Consider the following 21,467-nt stretch of genomic DNA (forward strand, 5'->3'; position numbering starts at 1 on the left):
ACGCACTATAGATTATATCTGGGAAAGCATGAAAGCAAAGCAGAAGGCCATATCCAGATTCAGGGTACACTGACCAGATTGAGTGCTATAGCTATGTTCTGAAATCCAAAAATAAATGAACATATCCTATAAATTAAATGTAAATGTAACTGGAAGCATGTAATCACATCCAAAAATGATCCAGGGAACAAAATGCACCTGAGGTAGAAGGCCCTCTGCCTTTTCACTGGAACTTCTCATAGTTCTCCAAGGCATTGTTCACGGTGCGTCATTCTTTTGACTGTGTCCAAGCACACCTCTTGTACTTTTCCTCATTATTGTTTCTCTCTGTATAGGGGAAGGTTCACATATACCAAGGCCATGGCTGGTAAGCCTCTCATTGTAATCGGAAGGTTTCTATGGTCCTGCCCAGGCCCCATGGTCCCGCATTCCTCCGGTCCCACCTGGCCCCTGCTGTCCCATGGCAGCTTATAAAATAATCATTCAGAGGCTTAATATTAATTGTCAATTGCATGGCCTAAGACAGGGTTCTTGCTAGCTAGCTCTCATAACTTAACCCATTTATATAATCTATAAGTTGCCACATGGCTGTGGCTTGCTTCTCCTGGCAGCAGTTGGCATCTCCTTCCTCTCCTTTCTCCTCCCACTCTCTCTCTTGGATTTGCCCACCTGGTTCCATCCTGCCCTGACATAGGCCAATACAGCTTTATTTATCAACCAATCAGAACAACATATATTCACAGCATACAGAAAGACATCCCATAATATTGCATTGTTCTCCACTTGTGAAAAGTTAACTCAGAACAGGACCATCTTTAGCAACATCTAGATTCCTTTCTATAATATGAAGTGCAAATGTGGTATTATAAATCAGAGAGGTGCCCCTTATCTGTCCTTCTTGTTCCCTACCAATGTGGCTGATGGACTGTCATAGAAGTCACAAGTTAAAAGATTTTTAACTAAGTTCTCTCACTATAGAAAAATAACGAGATAAATTCATAAAAAAAAAGTTGACAAATTTTAAAAATGCAGAAAATAAAGAAAAATGTTAGTCCTAGAATTTTGCACATGAAAGATTTTTACTCTTTAATTACAAGTATTTTGTAACTCCTCTTTTATTTTCAGATATGAAAATATAGCTTAAATTCAAAATCTGAAAAGAACATTATTTCAAAGCATGCAAATGACATGCTTCCTTGGGGACTTACTCCTTTGTAAATTTTTGACTACTTGATGTAGTATAAACATAAAGGTTACTTTCCACTTAGTAAATCCCATTATGTACCAGGATTTTGAATGTCTTATAGACTTGAGGTTTCAGTCAAAGTGTTATCATTTTTTTTCATCCCTTCACTGCTTGATCTATCAGTCACTTGTCAGTGGAGATCAGACCCTGGTAGTGATTCCATTCATATCTTTCCATTCTGATCTTCATATCTTTGTTTCTCCCTAACCATTTCCTCCTCTTTGATTACTCCCTATACCATATTCTATTGGGTATAATATCCCAAAATTGTGTCATTTAAACACAAAAGCTAATGAAACTTTATTAACTCAGGGAAAGAGAGGAAGAATAAAGAAGACAGATGAAGATTGAAAAGGCCATAGACAGTTTATTTAAAATTACATAGATATGTACATGTGCATATATATTTTTTAATAAAATTACATCATGTGGGGTAACAATGCTCCACCCAAAGCCATAGACTATGTAATAAAATCCCCTGTTCCAAACATGGGGAACTTTTCTTCAAATCGCTGGTCAGGGCGGTCTAAAGGACTTCATATACTGCCTTTGGTTGCTTTCCAGAACTTCAAACAAATAAACAAAAACAGAAAACAAGCTATACACGCCATCAGGGGCTGGAGGGATGGCTCAGTACAATCATTAAGATCACTTGTTGCTTTGCAGAGCATTGGTTTGGTTCCCAGCACCCACATGACAGCTTAGAACCATATGTGACTCCAGGAAATCGATTTTTTTCTTTTTCTTTTTCTTTCTTTCTTTTTTTTTTTTTGGTTTTTCGAGACAGGGTTTCTCTGTGTAGCTTTGTGCCTTTCCTGGAACTCACTTTATAAACCAGGCTGGCCTCGAACTCACCGAGATTCGCCTGCCTCTGACTCCCGAGTGCTGGGATTAAAGGCGTGCACCACCACCGCCCGGCCGATGCTTTTTTTTTTTAACCACCATGTTCCTAAACCCGTATAATTCCCAACTACATTCTAAATACCTATCCTTATATTCACAGAATATACATCTCACCATTCATCAAAGAAGCATCTTTTCACAGCAGATAGAAACCATGACAAAAATCCATAATAAGGCAAAATGTAGAGAACAACTGCTCCCCAATTGATACACACATAATACAAGCCTTACACCTAAGGCTCAGAGAACATTTCAGAAGAGGGATGGAAGGACTACAAACTCTAGAGGTCCAGATTGTCTGCTGCAAGATTGTGTTTTCTAGATATGACAGGAAATTCTTCCCATTAACTCTTAATGTCATAATTATCTGAACAAGATTGTCACAATGACACCACCAGTTGACATCTCAATATGGGTGGATGAAATCTCACAAGGCCCCACCCATAGGTAAAAGCTATAGACTATTAATAACTGCCGAGAGAGGGAGATTCAGTCTTCTCAAGGGATGAGTAACCTGATAGGTTATCCAATACCAAATGTTTGGCTCTAAAAGTGTGTACACAGAAAAGCAACACTCCACAAACTCAACAGGAGTGTTTGTGTGTAAAAATAACTGAAACAAAAGAGTCCATGAAAGTTGCCATGAAGTGGAGAGGACATGGGGGAAGTCAAAGGGAAGAGAGGGAGTAAAAATGTAAATACGGTGCAAATACATGAAATTCTCCAGAAATGTTCTTAGAAAGAATGGATATAGCACATCCAGTAATGCTATTACAAAATCCCCACTACTGGTCTTCGAGTGTCCTCAATGACCTCCCTGTTGCCCTCTTCTGAGGCACCAACTGCTACACATTCACCCATGTTTTTTCTCCCACTGCAGGAATGCCATGCCCCAAAATGACGACGAGGGCTTCAGAAACACCGTCTCCTGCAGACACTTCAGAATCCTCACAGGAAAGCTCAGGAAACTGCTCAGGGGCCAAAATAAGAACACTTTATTGCATGTACAAGGCACAAATTTTGTAGCTCCTTAGATATTTGCATGGCTATGCAATTATACTTTGTGGTATCATTATTGATGGTTTGAAAATATACAAATAGCATAAATCAAACACAGCTCAAACTATGAAAAATGTAAACCATAAACATCAAAACCATATAACACTCATTCAGTTCTCAGTTGCTTACCTGCCATATACATAATTTCTTATACATATATATACAACAAAAGCCTAAAAAAATATTCTGAGGCTAATCACTATATAAATATGAAAATAAATCTTTACCCTTAACCTCAACTTTATCTTTAGAGGAGGGAGGACAGTCTGTATTTATTCAAATTACACATAGTACTAAAAATCAAATGTTGTAAAATACCATATAAAGAAAAATAAATTATGAGAATGAACAGGCCTCGAAGGTAACAGTGAAAAAATGCCTACTTTTCCAACATTATTTTCCATAATGAAATTAAAATATTATCTAATATGTTAAAGTGCACTTAAAAGATATATATATCATCATTGTGATTTTAAAAGTTGTCTAAGGAAAAATGGATGCAATATAAGTTACTTGAAAGAAATGTGCGAATATTTCAAAGTAAGCTTAAACTGAAAATATTTTGTCCTTTCTTTTTTTTTTTTTTTTTTTTTTTTTTTTTTTGGTTTTTCGAGACAGGGTTTCTCTGTGTAGCTTTGCGCCTTTCCTGGAACTCACTTGGTAGTCCAGGCTGGCCTCGAACTCACAGAGATCCGCCTGGCTCTGCCTCCCAAGTGCTGGGATTAAAGGCGTGCGCCACCAACGCCCGGCTTATTTTGTCCTTTCTTAAAATATACTTTAAATTTGGGAACACTTTTGAGAGATCAAAATATAGTTTCCCAGAAAGTCAGCTAAAAAATAGTTTTGAATTGCTTTTCCTTAAACAAGTTTGTTAAGCAGAGATAAAAACCTCTAATTTGAATATTTTATATTCAGATCACTGAAGATGTTGACTTGTTGTTCAAGTTACCTAGACAACATTCTGGTCAACACAGCTGTTCTGGCCCCGCAACCAGAGGCAAAACCCCAGACAGAACTACTATATTAACAATACACCCTTTTGTGTTTTTAAAGAGTATAGAAGCAAAAAAATATATGTATGTGAGGGAAATAAAGAAAACATGGTAACACACATGCTAACAGAGTCTATTCAGTGAGTGCCACACGTGTATCATTTAATAATATGTAAGATTCACCCTTGTCTAGGATCCTCAGTCTGTAAGGTACACACTAATGGCAAACTTAACAGTGTCACGTGTTATAAAAATAATCACTACTCACACTTGCCATCTGTGTCAATTTCTCACAAAGTATTCTTCTTGATCAGAAATGTAACCTATTAACTGGGGCTGCAAACCACTAAACATAAAATAGCCATTCATTTGTAGTTACTGAAGATTGAATTTTCTTATTTGGGATAAGGTATGTGGCTTTGGGGAATAACTGTACCTAGTCAATTCCCAATTAGGAAAAAAATGAAGCTCAAAAAAGTTGAAGTTTGATAACAAAAATCAAAGGCACAAAAGGTTGTTTAAAAAAAATGTTATTTAAAAAGAAGTATTTATTGCTCTGTGTATATGTGTACACGTGTCATTTGGTCATTATGGCACACATGTGTGAAGGTCAGAGAACCACTTTCAGGAGTTCAGTTTTCCCTGCCACTACAAGTTCAGGCACAAATTTGGGGTTAGCAAGCTTGGGCAACAAGTACTTTTACTTCCTGAGACAAGTTGCCAGTCCAGGGAATTGTTTTAATTCAAAAAAAAAAGAAAAAAGAAAGAAATGTTTGAACATACATAATACAATTTACATAAGTAACCAGTATTATTTATGTTCTGGATAAGCTATTCAAAACCTAGAGCTGGATGAACCAAAATATTTAAGTCTCTTGCTAAGAATAATCTAATCGGCTCAGGCTACTGGAAACCCCTTTTGCTGGCCCATCCTGGCTAAGATAGTGAGGCCTTTGCCTCTTAAAAACATTTTTGTCAGAAGGAGTGGGAGGCACTGCAAATTCCAGGAGAAAAGCAAGACTAATCATGTCCTGGATGATGAGTAGTCACAAGTCACATTATCTAAAGGTCAGCCTCACCTTTTTACAGCCAATTCTCCTTTAAATGCAGCACTTTCCAAAGCCATGTCTAATAACAATCTCCCATTGTTCATGAAGAAGGAAATTAATGATTGGAGTTAGGGGCTGAGGAATTGGCACTATGCTGTAGATAATGCTCTAAATCACAGGGCAATGTGAAAAAGTATCAATATATTCATCTGGTAAAATATTGTTACCTTAGGTACCATTGTATTTTCTATGAAACATATTTCACATTCATAAAATTAATCCTTTCCAAATACAAAATTTCCAGATTTAAAATTATGCCACTACTACTGCCCACCTAATTTCAGAAGACTGTGGCCATACTCCTAAGAAGGCATATGCACATTGGTCATTAGTACCAACTACCCGCAGCCTCTGGCAGCTATTAAGTGGAATATATTTTTGTGGCATTGTTCATTCAGTAGTATGTATTATACATAACTTCACTAAAATTTTCACATACAATTTAAACCACAGACTTAACAAGTAGTCTTGAAATTGTATTTTCTTGTTATACACATTTTTTCAAACGTACCTTCATTTATTCATGATAAGTATTTTTTATTTACATTGGAGTCTAAAATAATTCTAATTTCTCAAATAAATTCTAGTCTTACTTCAGAAATTTAAAAAGACCAATACCTCATTATCAAAAGGTATGCTTAACAGGGTTCTTAGTAAATGAACAACTGTGCTCTTCCTGCTTCTTAAAATGCTAGAGAATCCAAGAGGCACTGGAGACTAACTCCTTGTTTTACAGAGGGGAAGAGATCTAATGTGGCCTAGACATACCCAACATTATCACACTAGGGAATAGCAAAGCCGATTTTCCAAATGAAAATACTCATGCTACCTTATACCACCCATAGTTTAAAGATATAATACATAATATACTACCCGTCCCATTGTTCTTTGTATTAAAACACTGAATTTCATAAAACAAAGTATTATGCATTTGTGTTGAAATTTTTAAGTAAACACTGTCACAGGTTAACTACAAAGTTGGTTTTCTTATGAAGCAATTTTATAAGTGGGTTCTCAATAGTTTTGTTCTGAGAATGTAATTTTATTTTGCCATATCATATTAAAAACATTAACACATTTTCTCTTCGTGATCTATAGGGGCAGACATCCCAAATAACTCACTGAGATAGAACAAAGAAAGCCCGAGGTTCCTGAGAAGAGGCAAGCACAGCTTAATTTGCCAGGCTGTGATTCTTCATAGGCTGGTGTTGTGTGACGCACCACTCCATTGAGAACCAGTGTCCCACAATCAGTATTCTAGAAACAAGGACTTTATGAACTGAAGACAGTCGGAGCTTAGCCATTGCAACAGTTCTTCATCTGCAGTGACTTTTTGGATGTGGACCCAGCTAGACTGGTAATGGATCTGCTGTCATCATCCTCTGTCCTTTTCTTCACTTCCCTGGGAGATGGGAGAAAAAGATTACAGCTGAACTAAGCTATTTGTTTACTTACCTGTGGAGATTAATTACAGGACAACGGAAAATTATCATAGTTTCCAAATACAAAGCCTTGATAATTTTACCATTTAAAAAAAAAATGTCTCATCTATATCTAAATTACAGGTTGTCAGCTACAAAAGCTCAGAGGGAGAGATTGATATCTAGATAAACAATTACAGGGTCACAGGTTTGTACTTAATACACCTGTATAGTGTCTTCTAGGAACCAAGGTCCTCCTCAGAGATGCTGATACTGAAGAACCCCTGGGATTGTTTGAATTAAATGTGCCCCATATTCTCAAGCATGTGAAAACGTAGTCCCTAGATGGTAGTGCTGCTTATGTAAATTTAGAGGTGGAGGATTCTGCTGGAGGATGTCACTCTAAGCAGTATTTGAGGTTTCAAAATGGTACCTGGGTACCATTCTATGTTTGCTCTCTGCTTCCTGTTTAAGATTGGACATGAGAGCACTCAGCTCCATTTCCATCTCCAGTCACCATCCCTACCTGCTGCCACACATCCTTGCTGTGATGATGATAATGGGCTCTTAAGCCTCTGGAACAATAAGCTTCCTAAAATTCTTCCTTCTACAAGTTGCCCTTGTCATGGTGTTTTATCACAGCAATAGAAAATTAACTAAGACGGCCTCTTTTTTAAAAAAATTGAGGGATTCCCTTTCTTAGGAGCCATTGAATGCCTATATCTCTTCATCTTGAGGTGGGATGAACTCCATGATAGGTTATCCAACCCCATGTGGTCGTTGCTAAATACATTTATATAAAAACAACATGAAAAGGGCTCAGCAGGTGTGTGTGTGTGTATGTGTGTGTGTGTGTGTGTGTAAAAACAACTAAAGAAGACATGGATTTGAGAGGGAGTCAGGAGGACATGGGAGGAGTTGGAGCAGGAAGAAGGAATATTATAAATAAGGCAAAGGTAGTATTCAAGTATGAAATTCTCTAAAAAATATTAAATTAATTTTAAAAAAAGAAGTGACATTCACCTGGTGTCACTTCAGCAGGGGAATTCTAGATTCAGAAACAGCATGCACAATGGCTAAGGCCTAAAAGAACTTGGATAGTGCTAGACAGAAAGATTGCTGTGTCTATAAATTATTATAAATTTTCAAAAAAAAAAGTGGATTCAAGTAGAGATGTAGGTAAAGTGAGGCCATGAGGCTTATGGGAAAGAGCCTGGACACCTTACACTCTATGTAAAGTACAAGGTATAGACTATGAGCAAAACCAGAAACTGCAGTTTTTGTTATAAATATTATAGAACTAGAGTGTATCACAGTGGTGGAGAAGTTGTCCACACAAGGCCCTTTCCAGCACTGGGGGAAAAAAATGAAAGAGCAAAATCAGGCAAACAAACAAATATATATATATATATATATATATATATATATATATATATATATATATTATATATATATAAAATAAAGTGATGATGGAGGAAATCTGAGGCACAAACATTTGCACCTAAGTAGGAATTTGTAATACTCAACTAGTTTCAAGAGAAGGAGAAAGTGAAGTATAGATTCAAGAGACATGCAAACACTAATGAATCAAAGATTCTCAAAAGCCACTGGCACTGGAATTGAATCAAGACTGACTTATGTGACTAGGCTTTAATTGAAGCTGTGTATTATGGCTCCAACTTTTACACTTTCATTTTATTAGCTATGCTAATATCTTACTGAATCTAGTACAGGGCTGTATACACATCAAGTCTTCATAATAATGCACATATTATTAGGCCTGCAAATAAATATTAAGGGGAATATATGCACCGACAGCTTTCATCTGGCCTTCAGTTTCTTGAATATACCAAAAATGCAGGTATGTCCTATGTTAAGGACATACTGATAAAAAAAAAAACAAAAAAAAAAAACAAAAAAAAAAAAAACTAGAGGTCTAAGCCAGGTCAATTAAAGTTATAACAACAATAGCACAACAGTAAGTGACTCATAAGAAGTCTGTCTGATTTAATAGCCTAAAAGCCTACTAAACAGCTATGGCCTGACTGTCACAGGACTGAGATGACCATTCCATCAAAATGTCTTTGCTCACCAGTTGTTGGTTTTTATAAACTTGCTAGGCTGTGGTGTCGCATGCCTTTAATCCCAGCACTTGGGAGGCAGAGGTAGCCAGATTTCTCTGAGTTCATGGCCAGCCTGGTCTACAAAGTGAGTTCTAGGACAGACTCCAGAGCTGCACAGAGAAACCCTGTCTTGAGGGGGAAAAAAGACTTATTTTGTTTTTTGTTTATTTATGAGTATTTTGTAAGCATATGCTGGTGCACACATGTGCCTAGTGCTGGTGGAACCCAGAAGAAGTCATCAGATCCCCTGGAACCAGAGTTACAGACAGCTGTATACCAGCACATGAATAACTGAGCCCAGGTCCTATGAAAGAGCAGAAAGTGCTAATAACCAATAAACCATCTCTCCAGCCTTGAACACCAGCTGTTTAAGTAAAGCTAGTATCCATGCTACACTGTAAACAGCAGCTCACATAAGACCAAACAGCAATGGTCTTTCCTTTCTTTTTACATAAAAAGACTTGAACCTATAGTTGGGATATGACTAAGATACTCTATCCTTGTGACTTTACTATGGCCCCACAAGACAACTGAGCACTAAATTGTGACCTTATTTAATAGAATGAAGGCCATTTCACAGAAATACAGACTTCTAACATTGGAAAGTACCTTTGAGGCCATTTTATTCAGTCCTCTTTCTAATTGTACAGATTAGAGAGGTCTGCAATAAAGCAGAAATGTACAGATGACTCCAGAGCTTGCATTTAGGAGTGGACTTTGAGAGCCCGTACCATAGCTCAGAAGTACAGCACCTTCATACAGGCCTGAGAACTTAAGATTGATCCCCAGGGCCCAAGTGAAGGTGGAAGAGAGTCAACTCTACACATGTATACCATGGCATGTGCATGTCCACACTCACAAACACACATATGCACACACACACATATATAAGCACTCATGTATGACATGTATAATTAATACTATTACATTACTACTACTAAATATGATAATAATAAATAAATAAAGCTTTTTTGTGAAGAATGAACTTCGAGTCTCACTTTGTCACTCCCTTCCAATATGGAGGCAGCAGCTTGTTGCCACTTATAGGGTATAAGTATTTCTTCGCTGAATGCTTGTGCCCAGAAATTTTCAGATTTTTGAGTTTTACAGGTTTGAGAATATTGCATAGATTTTACCAGATAGGCATACATAATTTAAAAAAATAATTGAAATGCTCCACAATTAAACATGTTTTGGTCATCATGACAACATGTCACAAGTGTAGAAACTGAGACCGAGTACAATGCCAGCTCTTACTAAACCTTGGCCCAGCAACACTCTAAGGAGTGTGGGTTCTTTCCTTCACTATATGTAACTTATTTAGACACAGAAATTGATGCTCCCAATGGTCCCAAAAGCACAGAGTCATCATTTGACTTAGCAGATAAAAGTGTGGCAATGGCTGCTTTCTGCCAACAGTAACATTAGCTCAGGTCAAAACAAAGCAAAACCCCACATGTTCACAAGACTCTGTGCTTGTTTCTGCCTATTCTAGGTTACATATAATGTCAATGTTGCTTTTTGTTTTAAGCAGATTATTTCCTTGGCTGAGGTGGGAGTCCTTAGACCATTGTTAATGCCCAAACTGTTCAATGACACTAAGTCTGAGCCCAGGACACCTGCTGTTCCTTGCCACAAACAGATGTTTCTTGGACCTATGGAAGACCTGAGGCCTGTTTACTCATTTTTTCAAGTCAGGGTAGTCATCTGTTCCTAGATCACACTCCAAGCATTCTGATCAGAGTCTGACTTACCAGGTGCTATAAATCTATGTCACCAATTAAAATGTAGCAAGGAAAACCAGAGGTCAGTTTTCACACTAATTATTCTTACACGAATTCAAAAATCACCAGAAAAAGAACTGCATGCAGAAAACTATGTAGTTGTTTGTCTACAATTAGAGAATACTGTCCTTATTTAAATTTTGTGGATTTTTTTCCCTTTTAGTAGATACATAACTCCTTCATTACAGCAAGAAATTATGCTTCCATTAGTGACAGACTGCCTTAGTTAAGGTTTCTGTTGCTCTTACAGAAAACCATGAACAAGTGTTACTTGGGGAGGAAAGGGCTTATTTTAGCCTACAATTCCACACCACAGTCCATCAGCCAAACAAGTCAGGTGAAGAAACTGGAGGCAGAAACTGAAACAGGAGCCAGAGAACACTGCTTACTGGCTTGCACCCCACGGTTTTCTCAACCTGCTCTCTTATCCACCGCAGGACCACTTGCCCAGGAGTGACACCACACACAGTGGGTTGTGCCCCCTCAAGTTAGTCACTCATAAAGACAGCACTCCACATGCTTGCTTACCATGTAGTCTATGGAGGCATTTTCTCGACTGTGCTTTTCTCTTACCAGGCAAGTCTACCTTGTGTCAGGTGGACAAAAAAAACTAATAAGGAAAATTGACTCATTCTCAACTTGAAACACAAACACACTACTGTTAAATCATAACCTTTCCTTTCTTGTTCGTTTTCAAGATCTCAATATTAGTATTACAATATAAAACATTTCAACTTTTAAAATACCAAAGTCTTTAAATTCAAACGCAAATTTCAAAATTCAAAGTTTCTATGATATACTCAAAGTCTCTTTAAAATTCCAAATCTCTTAACTGTAGAATCCTGTAAACAAAAAATAATTTACATACTTTTCTACTCCAACATGGAAGAACCAGGGCAGTCACAATTAGATCAAAGCAAAGCCACAGGAAAAGTTCAGTGTTTGATTTATGAAACCCATTCCTCTGGGCTTCAAAGTTATGTGCCCAGTCTAAGCTCTATCACACACAAACAGTGTGGCTCATAGGCTGAGGCCAGCTACAAGCTGAAGGTGCTTTGGTTTTTGATGTGACTCCATGGTACTGGCATCTCAAAAATGCTGAGTCTCTGTGCAACTGAGCTCCATTTTTCCAAACAAATGCTTCTGAACTTACTTTAGGGACCCTGCCTGCCACATGGTACCAAGCTTAAATTTCTCTCCAATCCCTTCAATCCTGGGGATTTAACTGCAGGTGAGTCTGCACCCTCACCAATGGCCTCACATGGCCTCTCACAATACCAAGCCTCAGCTGCTCTCCATGACCCTTTCATTCCTTAAAAACCCAGTACCACCTGGGAGACATCACCAAGTTTGGCTATAAGTGTGAAATACAGCCTCAACCCACCTATGGACCAGGGCTTTTGTATGCTGACCCTAAGGAAACACAGAAGATTTTATCTTAGTAGTACTTGTCTCTTAGTAGTCATCACTAATTTATCAGCTCCAGCTGACCAGTGTTGATAGTCCCAAAAAAGCAAAGATTCCATTTTAGTGCTTCTGGTCTCTTCTCAAACACAGCTGATTCAGCCCCAGCTGACAAGGATTATATAGTCTCCATTCAAAATATCACATGAAGAGTCCCAATAAAGTCTTTGAAGAACTCCAAAACTTCCCTCTGACACTTCAAAATCCAAGTGCCTATCATCTGTATTTTTTTTGTATCTCTCAATTTTCTCTTCAAAACTCCCACAGAATAACTCATTAAGTTCTGAACATCAAAGATTTTTCTTGCCTTAAGTTCAGTTCCATAATCCTTTCACAATCGGCCCAAAACAATGTGGTTAGGTCTGTCCTGGCAATAGTCCACTCTTTGGTACAAATTTCTATCTTAGGGTTACTATTACTGTGATAAAACAGCATGACCAAAAGGAACCTGGGGAGGAAATAATTTTTTTGAGCTTACAGTTCCATGCCACAGACCATCATGGGAGACAGGACAGTGACCTGGAAGCAGAAACTGAAGCAGATACCATGGAGAAATGTTGCTTGCTAGTTTTCCCTTCATGGCTTGCTCAGCTTATTTTCTTATATGGCCCAGGACCAAATGGCCAGGGGGACCAAATGGCCAGGGGGACCAAATGGCCAGGGGTGGTAGTATGCAGAGTTGCACCAAATCAATCATTAATAAAGAAAATGTCCCAGAGGTTTGCCCACAGATCAATCTGGTGGGAGTACTGTCTCAGTTGAGGTTCCCTTTTTCAAATGACAATATCTGCATTAAGTTGACAGAAACCTGACCAAGGAACACACCAAGCAGAAAATATGAATCAGGGAAATAGTACTGGCATATCTAATACCTGAAGAACTGACATACATGTTTTTATGTAAATCTTCTAATGATGAGTTTTATTCTAATCCACATGTGAAATGTTATGTATTCTCCACACCACTGCCTTCTTTTAATAATTACAAAGTGAGCAATTCAGACAGTGATTCCAAATGGTATGATATGTAATTTGCTATTTTTACCCTAGTTGATCAGCAAAATTTCCTAACAATTAGGCTAATAACAGCCTGTTGTGTTTAAATTTTGGTTTCAGGAGATGACTCTATAAGTCAAGTATCACCTTTCATGGTGATATTTTACAAAATGTTCAAAAAATACTGCAGCTACATCTCTTTTGTTCAGTAATAAAAATATTTAGCCAATGTCGACAATGAACAAGCAGAATTACTAGTTTTTATAATAGATACATATACTGTTTTCTTTACCATGGAAGACAGAACTATGTTCTACAGGAGATATTTTAACTACATGCTATTAGGAAGGAATTTGACATATCCATTAGGTCAGTGAAAAATTGTTTTTTCTAAACACAAGGCAAACTTTACCGAGCAAGATGGAGAACAGCTTCAACCACATTGGAGCCATCTTTGGCACTGGTTTCACAGAATAATGCCCCATAGGTCTGTAGAAAATAAGTACACACAGTTCAGTGAAGGCTTTGGTTAGATTTCCTGATACTTGAGTTATTAAATTAAAAACATTTTTTCCTAGCCAAGTATGGTAGCATGTGGTGATATTTTTATTTGTGCTCTAACAAATAAAGCTTGCCTGAACATAAGAAGGAGGAGCTAGCTACTAGTTAACCACAGAGGTTTGGAGGTCTGTACAGACAGACAGGAAGTGTTAGAGTGGGGTGGAGAGAGGAAATGATAAGGTGGGGTGGAGATAGGAGCTCCCTCTCTTTTGGCAGAGAGTTTCGTAGGGGTAAGAACTAGTGGCTTGCTGCTCTGCCTCGATGATCTTTCAGCTCTTACCCAATATCTGGCTCTGGGTTTTTTTATTAATAAAACTGTTTAGCAATTTGTGTTACAGTGGCACACTTTGGAAGCAAAGGCAGGTTGATCTCCAAGTTTGAGGTCAGCCTGGTATATAGAGTGAGTTCCAGGCAACCAGTGCTACAAAGAGAAACCCTGTCTAGAAAAACAATATATATATATATATGGAGTGGAGTGTGCCTGGAATACCAGCACTAGGCAAGTGAAGCAGACTTCCAAATCTAGCCTGTTATATGTGACTCTACCCCAAACAAACAAAATAAACCAGCCTAAACACAATAATACTAGGAATAGTTCCTGATCTGAAGATTTTTATTTTATATTTAAAAAATGCAAAATTTCATGTGGTGATATTGTGTTCCCCAAAATATTGTATACCCTATAAACTTATCTGGGATCAGGGAACAGAACAGCCACTAAATACAGAGGCCAGAAAATGGTGGCACACATGCCTTTAATCCTATCACTTGGGAGGCAGAGATCCATCTGGATCTCTGTGAGTTTAAAGCCACACTGGAAACAGCCAGGCATGTTGACTCATGTCTTTAATCCCAGGAAATGAGCCTTTAATCCCAGGAAGTGATGGCAGAAAGCAGAAAGGTATATAAGGTATAAGGACCAGGAACTAGCCTGGTTAAGCTTTCAGTCTTTTGAGAAGCAGTTCAGCTGAGAGGCATCCAGTCTGAGGAAACAGGATCAGCCGAGGAATTAGCAAGGTGAAGTGACTGTGGCTTGTTCTGCTTCTCTGATCTTCCAGCATTCACTCCAATACCAGGCCCTGGGTTTGTTTTTATTAATAAGACCTTCTAACAATTCGTGGTATAATTTCATTTACAATAATCAAGCGCATAACACCACATATTCTCTTCAAAAATTCGAGACAGATGAAAATGACAGTTTAAGGTAGTCATTTAAGAATTACATATCTATCAAAAGAATGTTAGCAGTATCAGGTCAATTGGAAGTCCTTGTTTACATAGCAAGACCTTGTCTTGGTGAGGGAAAAAGGGTGTGTTTGCTTGGTCCAGTGGCCAAGGCTTCTTCCATCATAATCTCAGCTTCTTCCATCAGAGTACAGAGCTCCTGCATTGCTCAAGTGAAATATTGCACAGACAACTCCCTTAGCTGCCCTTGCATAGTTAGTTGCTCCTCTGCTTCTAACCTTCAAATGACTCTCATCCTTTTTGAGGCAATATTCAAATGCTTTTCCACAGCCAACCATACACTGCTTAATCTCAAGTTGAGGCGATCTTCAAGCTTTACCTTATATCATATCTTTACCCCATAATTCTCTAGGTACCTGGCCCTTCCCTGTATTTCTCCAGTGGCCTAAATTCCAACTGATCTCAGGATTTTCACACTTGCTCTTCCTAAGAGCTAGGTTGCCAACCTCACTTCAGCTCCTATTTTTGTATTAGATTCTTTGATAGTCATTAAGTTGTTTCTACTTCTGAAAAGCATCTATTAGGTATCCCTGTCATAAAACCCCACAGTTTTTTGGTTTTTATTTTTTATTTTTTGCACTTGCCACAATTCTAACAGTTATATATGTATGCCATTGTAAAGCAAGATGGAGACAGATTCTTTCAATAAAGGACAATTATGGATGCAACATCCTTGGGTGAGGATTAAATATCACCATAAAGTGTAAAGGAAGGATTTGGTAGCTACTCTGTAGCACTGACAGAAAAAAACATTCTACTAGGTTTACATAAGCAAACTGACAAAAAGAAATCTATACAAATCACAAATACACATGTGTAGTACAAACAGTATTCTTTATGGTTATATATGTCAGGAAGAAGCAAAGTAAATCTTGAGGCTTTCAAGAGTAAGTCAAAAGATGCACAAGGAAGCAACTTGAGAATTCAGATTGGCGCTAACAGATGCCAGGCCAAGATCCTAGGTCTAAAGAGGCTACAGGGAAAACTCCTGGCATATGAATGAAAGAGGTAAGTGTCATGTTGGAGATCAAAATGAGTAAATATATAGAAGAAAAGATTGTACTCCTGAGAGTAAAGTATGCAGGCAAAGGACTGTCTTCAACAAAGTGAAATTCATTGTTCCCAAGTCAGAGAACAATATGGGTAACCACTGTACTAACAAAGTGAATGATACAAAGAGGAAGGAATGACCCTGTCTCCTGAAGAATAAGGAGTGAGGATTGTTCCCAACAGAGTCAATCACACAGGGTGAAGACTCTCCTTAAAACAGCCAGACACAGGAGTGATGACTTAATCCACTACAGTGAACTATGTAGGCATGAGAACTGTCTCCAACAAAAAGAACTACACAGAGTGAGAACTATCCCAGAAATAGTCAACTACACAGGATGAGGATATTGTCCAACACCAACAACTACAGGCTCCGACTCTGAACAGTGTAATATACAGTGGTGAGGAATAAAGCATAGTGAACTACAAGGGGTAAGGCATGAAGTAGACAAGTATGAAGTGTCCCTAAAACCATGCAATGTGAGGACTGTGTGCAACTACTCAAAGTGAAAACTATCTCCAATAAAGTGTAGGACAAGGGGTAGGAGATTGGGTCCAACACAAGGTGTTGGACACAGTCTTCCACTACTATGTATTAATACACAAGATGAGGACTGTATCTAACACAGTCAATCATACAAATTAAGGGCTAGTTCAACACAAGGTAAGGATAGTTCATAACACAGTCAATTATGCAGGATAAGGACTGTCTCCAACACACTGAAATAAATAGAGATGAAGACTGTCTTCAACACAGGAACTACACAAGTTGAAGATCTTCAACACAGTCAGCTACACAGAGATGTGAACTTTTACAACACGAATCTTAAATGGTCTTATTAATAAAAAACACTTGAGAGCCAGGTATTGGGGTGAATTCTGAAAGATCAGAGAAGCAGAATAAGCCACAGCTAACCTCACCTCCATAACTTCTCAGCTGATTTTGTTTCCTCAAACTGGAAGCCTCTGGGCCCACATCAGAATGGATCTCAGCTGAACTGCTGCTAAAAGCTTAAAAGCTTAACAAGACGTTAGTCCCTGGTCCTCATGCCTTATATACCTTTCTGCTTCCTGCCATCACTTCCTGGGATTAAAGGCGTGTGTTACCATGCCTGGCTGTTTTCAGTGTGGCTCTGAACTCAACAGAGATGCAGATGGATCTCTGCCTCCGGAATGCTAGGATTAAAGGTGTGTGTGTGTGTGTGTGTGTGTGTGTGTGTGTGTGTGTGTGCGCGCGCACACGCGCGCCACCATTCTCTGGCCTCTATGTCTATCTAGTGGCTGTTCTGTTCTCTGACCCCAGATAAGTTTATGAGAGTGCACAATATATTGGGGGACACAATATCACCACAAACTGTGTTTACCATGTTGAAGTACACAATATGAGTGAGAGCTGTTTCCAACAATGCAATATATAGGGTAAGAAATGTCTCCAGTATAGTGAACTACATAATGATAAGATTTGTGTCCAAAATTGTTAACAACATAGGAAGAGAAACATCTCCAACACAATGAACTACACAGGGGGAAAGTACTTTCTCAAACATAAGGAACTAGAGAAGAGAAGATGACTTTCTCAACTCACACTCTCAGTGAAGTAGACCGATATGAACTGTCCCTACAACAGCCAACTACACAGCATGAGGACTGTGTATAACATAGCGAACTACTAAAGGTAATAATTATCTCTAACAAAGTGTGAGACAGAGATGAAGATTGTGTACAGCACAGTAAAGTACACTGGAGTAAGGGTTGTGTCCAAAACAATGGACTACATAAGCATGAGGACTGTCTCTAACACAGTGTACAATATAGGGTGAGATACAACATGGGGTGAGGACAGTCTCAGTGCAGTGAACTACACAGGGAAGGACTGCTTTCAATTCTGAGAACAATGATCCACCATGATATTGTCTCATTTTGGACACACCCCACTCTTACCATGGCCAGTTTTTCTCCAAGATATGCTGAGATACACATATGTTTCGCGGCACTAGCAGTATCACGAAGATCAGCCTTGTTTCCTACTAACATGATAGGAACAGGTCTGTGGGCTCCATCCTACCAGGAAGGAAAAGAAGTGGACATACATCAAACACTGAACCAATTATAGTGCTGTCACAATGGTACCAGTAGGTGCCATTGTCCATTTGTCTAAAGGTGCCAAATTTATTATCCATAATCATTTATAGATGTAGAACAGAATACATAGCTAGTTTGATTATCTATGTCTTACTGCTAATTGCAACAATCAAATTGCTTACATTAAAAATAATATTTTTAAAACTCAACATGCCTTGAAGTACAATTAACCTTCCTCCTCACTTGCAAATGAGAAGTCTGCAATTCAGAGAAATGAAGTAAGAACATGTAAAGCTGAAAGGAAGGTCCCAATGTGGCTGTATTGCCCCACTTAGGCAATGTTCCACTCTTGGATAGTAAAAAAGGTAAAGGGTATGAGACTAGTCGTATGCACAGTGCACAGTATACTACAATCACTATACAACCCAGTGGCATGACCACAGAACTCTGTTCAGTTGGAATGTCCACATAATGTAGGGTAACACCTTCTCCTTAAAACAGTATTCATTCTACAGCAACTGCTTTATCCCAGGTGCAAATTGTAAATCATCCTTCATTTATCCTAGTAGAAGACTGGGGTGCAAAGTTCACACTCACTACTCTAGTTTACAACAAAGAAAATAGTCATAAGTCATATATTCCAAAGCCATCCAATCAGTGTGTGCAGACTTCTACAGGATCTCAGAACCACTAGTGAGGCCAGGAGCCCATGTCTGGAGGTAAGGGTCTCATAGAGCATATTTCAACTTGTAAGGCTGTGATGTAAATAAAAAATGTGATATGCATGACAGAACAGAAACACACATTTCTGGTTCCTAGCTACAATAAGCAGCCATCCCACAACAAACACTTGGAAATTAAACTTTGCAGTGCTTAAATGACATGCTCAGTCGTTTTGTATGTTTCTCATACAGGGTCAAGACATAAAGACAAACATGAGATTATATTTGACATTCATCTTTGACTTAAGGCATAAAAGTGTATTTAATGTGAAGGAGAGTAAGGAGCACATAGCCCTCCTCCATAATTGTTGTTCCACACATTCAGATGTTCATCTTCTCTAGTGATCTCTTCAAGATTCATGGTGAAGACAAACAAATAGTCACACTACTAGCCAAGGAGCTGAGTATCTGTTGGGGCCCAGTGTTGAGGTCAAGTTGTGACCTATTAAAGGATCCCTTGAAGAGGGGAGTGAGGAATTGAAAGATGCTAGATAGGAAATATAGTAGTAGATGGAGAGAAAGATAGAGACACACAATAGCTTTGAGGGGCCCTGGGTCAATACCCAGCAGTCCTGAGTTTATTCATGATGGGCTTTTTATATACATCAGCAAGGGGAGGAGCAAAAGACCTCCCCCTCTCAAGGTCGAGGTAACACCTGGTAACCACACCTTTGGCCAAATATTCCTATTATGCAGACCTTCTGGGTAAAGGAAGCTCAGACTTTCTGATCTTGAGTAAGGCCTTACTAGGGAGCCTCTCTGGGCCCCCACACTGACTAAATAACTTCCTAAAGTCATATAAATAGAATGTAGCATCCTTTCAAGTACAGATGTAAACACTACTTTCTCTGTGAGGTCCCCTTGGTCCTGTTGCCTCATCACAGGCCTGGGCTCCACCTTTGCTATTCTTCTGCAATCCCTGCCACTTCCTGCACACCATTTACTCGCTGTACAATTCCTTTAGTTTGCTGTCTTATCCATGTCTGCAACTAGCAATGGTGACACTCTCTTTAAGCCAATTAATAGGGGCTGTGTCATTTCAGTCCCTCATCTTAGGAAGAGCCATGGGGAAGTCTCTTTCTGGCCATTCTTTTTCTATAGTGAAATTCAAATGCAATGTGATTCATCTTGAATACAATTTTCTTCCTTTTCTGGTGCCATGAGAAAGTGATATGGGTGGTTGAAAAGCTCATTTGTAATATGCATCTGCAGTGTCTCACTTAATGTAAGGATATTTCCTCATTGGCTGACCTTGCCTTTTGAATTACCATTTTCTGAGCATTTTCTTCAGCATACACAAAGCCTGAAAATGGAGACTAAGCCCCAAATATTAATGATAAGATGTTTGGCACAGGACTCAGTGCTCTAGACCACTGAGTTCTATTCCATAGAAGGCTCTCTTGCAGAGACAAGCTCCTTAGGTTTCCTTTAGTTTCAAGGCAACTGCTATTCATTTGTAACTCACTATTGTATCAAAGTACTGGCTAATGTTGAGTCAAGAGGTTATGACTCCATTCCATCCCTACATACTAGTATTATGAAAACAAGCAGTATCATATACTTTCTATGCCTCAGATTTCTCACAATATGTAAAAATTGCTTGTTTCTTATTTTTTCAGATGTTAGAGAAATAAATGTAATATATTGATAATTTTATCAAGTAAAATATTACATAAATGTGAATAATTTTAACTGCATTCATAGTGACTTTAAGATATGGTACTTTGATAAAACAAGACATATTTATGTTTCGCCATCAAAGAATTATTCCAATCACACAACATATTTTCCATAAATTCTGTACTCAGGAAGCAAACATTAATTCACAGGCACACTTGAGATCAGACAACACTAGTATTCAGCCTGTAACTTAATATGTTTAAAATACAGCTGGTATTACTTACTTGAGAAGTATTATTTACCAGTAGTTTGTACTTTCTGGAGAGTACCCTGTTGTTAGTAACAACTGGCAGTAAACAGTACTTTTACAAATTCTGACCGTGAAACCAAATGATATGAAAGGTCCTAAAGTGGAGACACAGTCATCTTGACATAAAAGGCACCCATCCCACATGTTAAAAATGCCAATTCATATTTCCAAGACATCTTGTGATTTCTAAATATTTCCACATGACAACTAGAATAATCTTAACTTTGGATCTTAGCCCTGTTAACATCCCAGTAGTGTCTCAGCTGTTTCTAAAATTCCTGACACACTGTATATGCAACCCCACTACTTCCATGTTTGTAAAAGTTGCTTTTCTGGGTGTCCATGTTTCCACTTCATTACACAGGATTCCTATGTTTTATCTAGCAAAGAATCCAAAAATTGTTTCCAGAAGCTACTTGCAGAAGTGTCTTCAACTTGAGAATCCATCTTGGAAAGGTTGCCAATTGACACTGGAAATTGTCAGTCTTCCTGAGAGCACAGATCAGTGGCTCCTAATCACGTTCACACCAGCAACAACAAACAAACAAACCAAAAAGCAATGGCATTTCTTAAGACAGTCCACGACTCCTTTGCATCTTCTGTTTCTTCATTATAATCCTTACCTCAACCATATCCACCCATTCTCGTACATTCAGAAAGCTTTTTTCACAAGTAACATCATACAGCAGTAGGACTCCATCTGCTTTTCTGAAGTAAGACTTGGCAATACTTCTGAATCTGGAAAAGACAAAGCAAAAGCTCAGCATCAACCTGTCATCTG

General features: G+C 38.4%; 1 protein-coding gene across 1 annotated transcript in view; it reads right to left on the reverse strand.

Moving 5' to 3' along the window:
• Positions 1-3,121: 3,121 nt before the first annotated feature.
• Rasef (RAS and EF-hand domain containing) overlaps positions 3,122-21,467 on the reverse strand; it is a 72,161-nt gene continuing 53,815 nt past the window's right edge. Inside the window, exons 14-17 of the mRNA XM_006981407.4 lie at positions 21,310-21,424; positions 17,894-18,013; positions 13,509-13,585; positions 3,122-6,711 (exon numbers count right to left, since the gene is read on the reverse strand). Coding sequence (XP_006981469.1) covers positions 6,606-6,711; positions 13,509-13,585; positions 17,894-18,013; positions 21,310-21,424 — 418 coding nt within the window. The 3' untranslated portion in view covers positions 3,122-6,605. The remainder of the gene's footprint in view (positions 6,712-13,508; positions 13,586-17,893; positions 18,014-21,309; positions 21,425-21,467) is intronic.

This window comes from Peromyscus maniculatus, chromosome 2 (assembly GCF_049852395.1).
Source record: "Peromyscus maniculatus bairdii isolate BWxNUB_F1_BW_parent chromosome 2, HU_Pman_BW_mat_3.1, whole genome shotgun sequence".
NCBI lineage: Eukaryota > Metazoa > Chordata > Mammalia > Rodentia > Cricetidae > Peromyscus > Peromyscus maniculatus.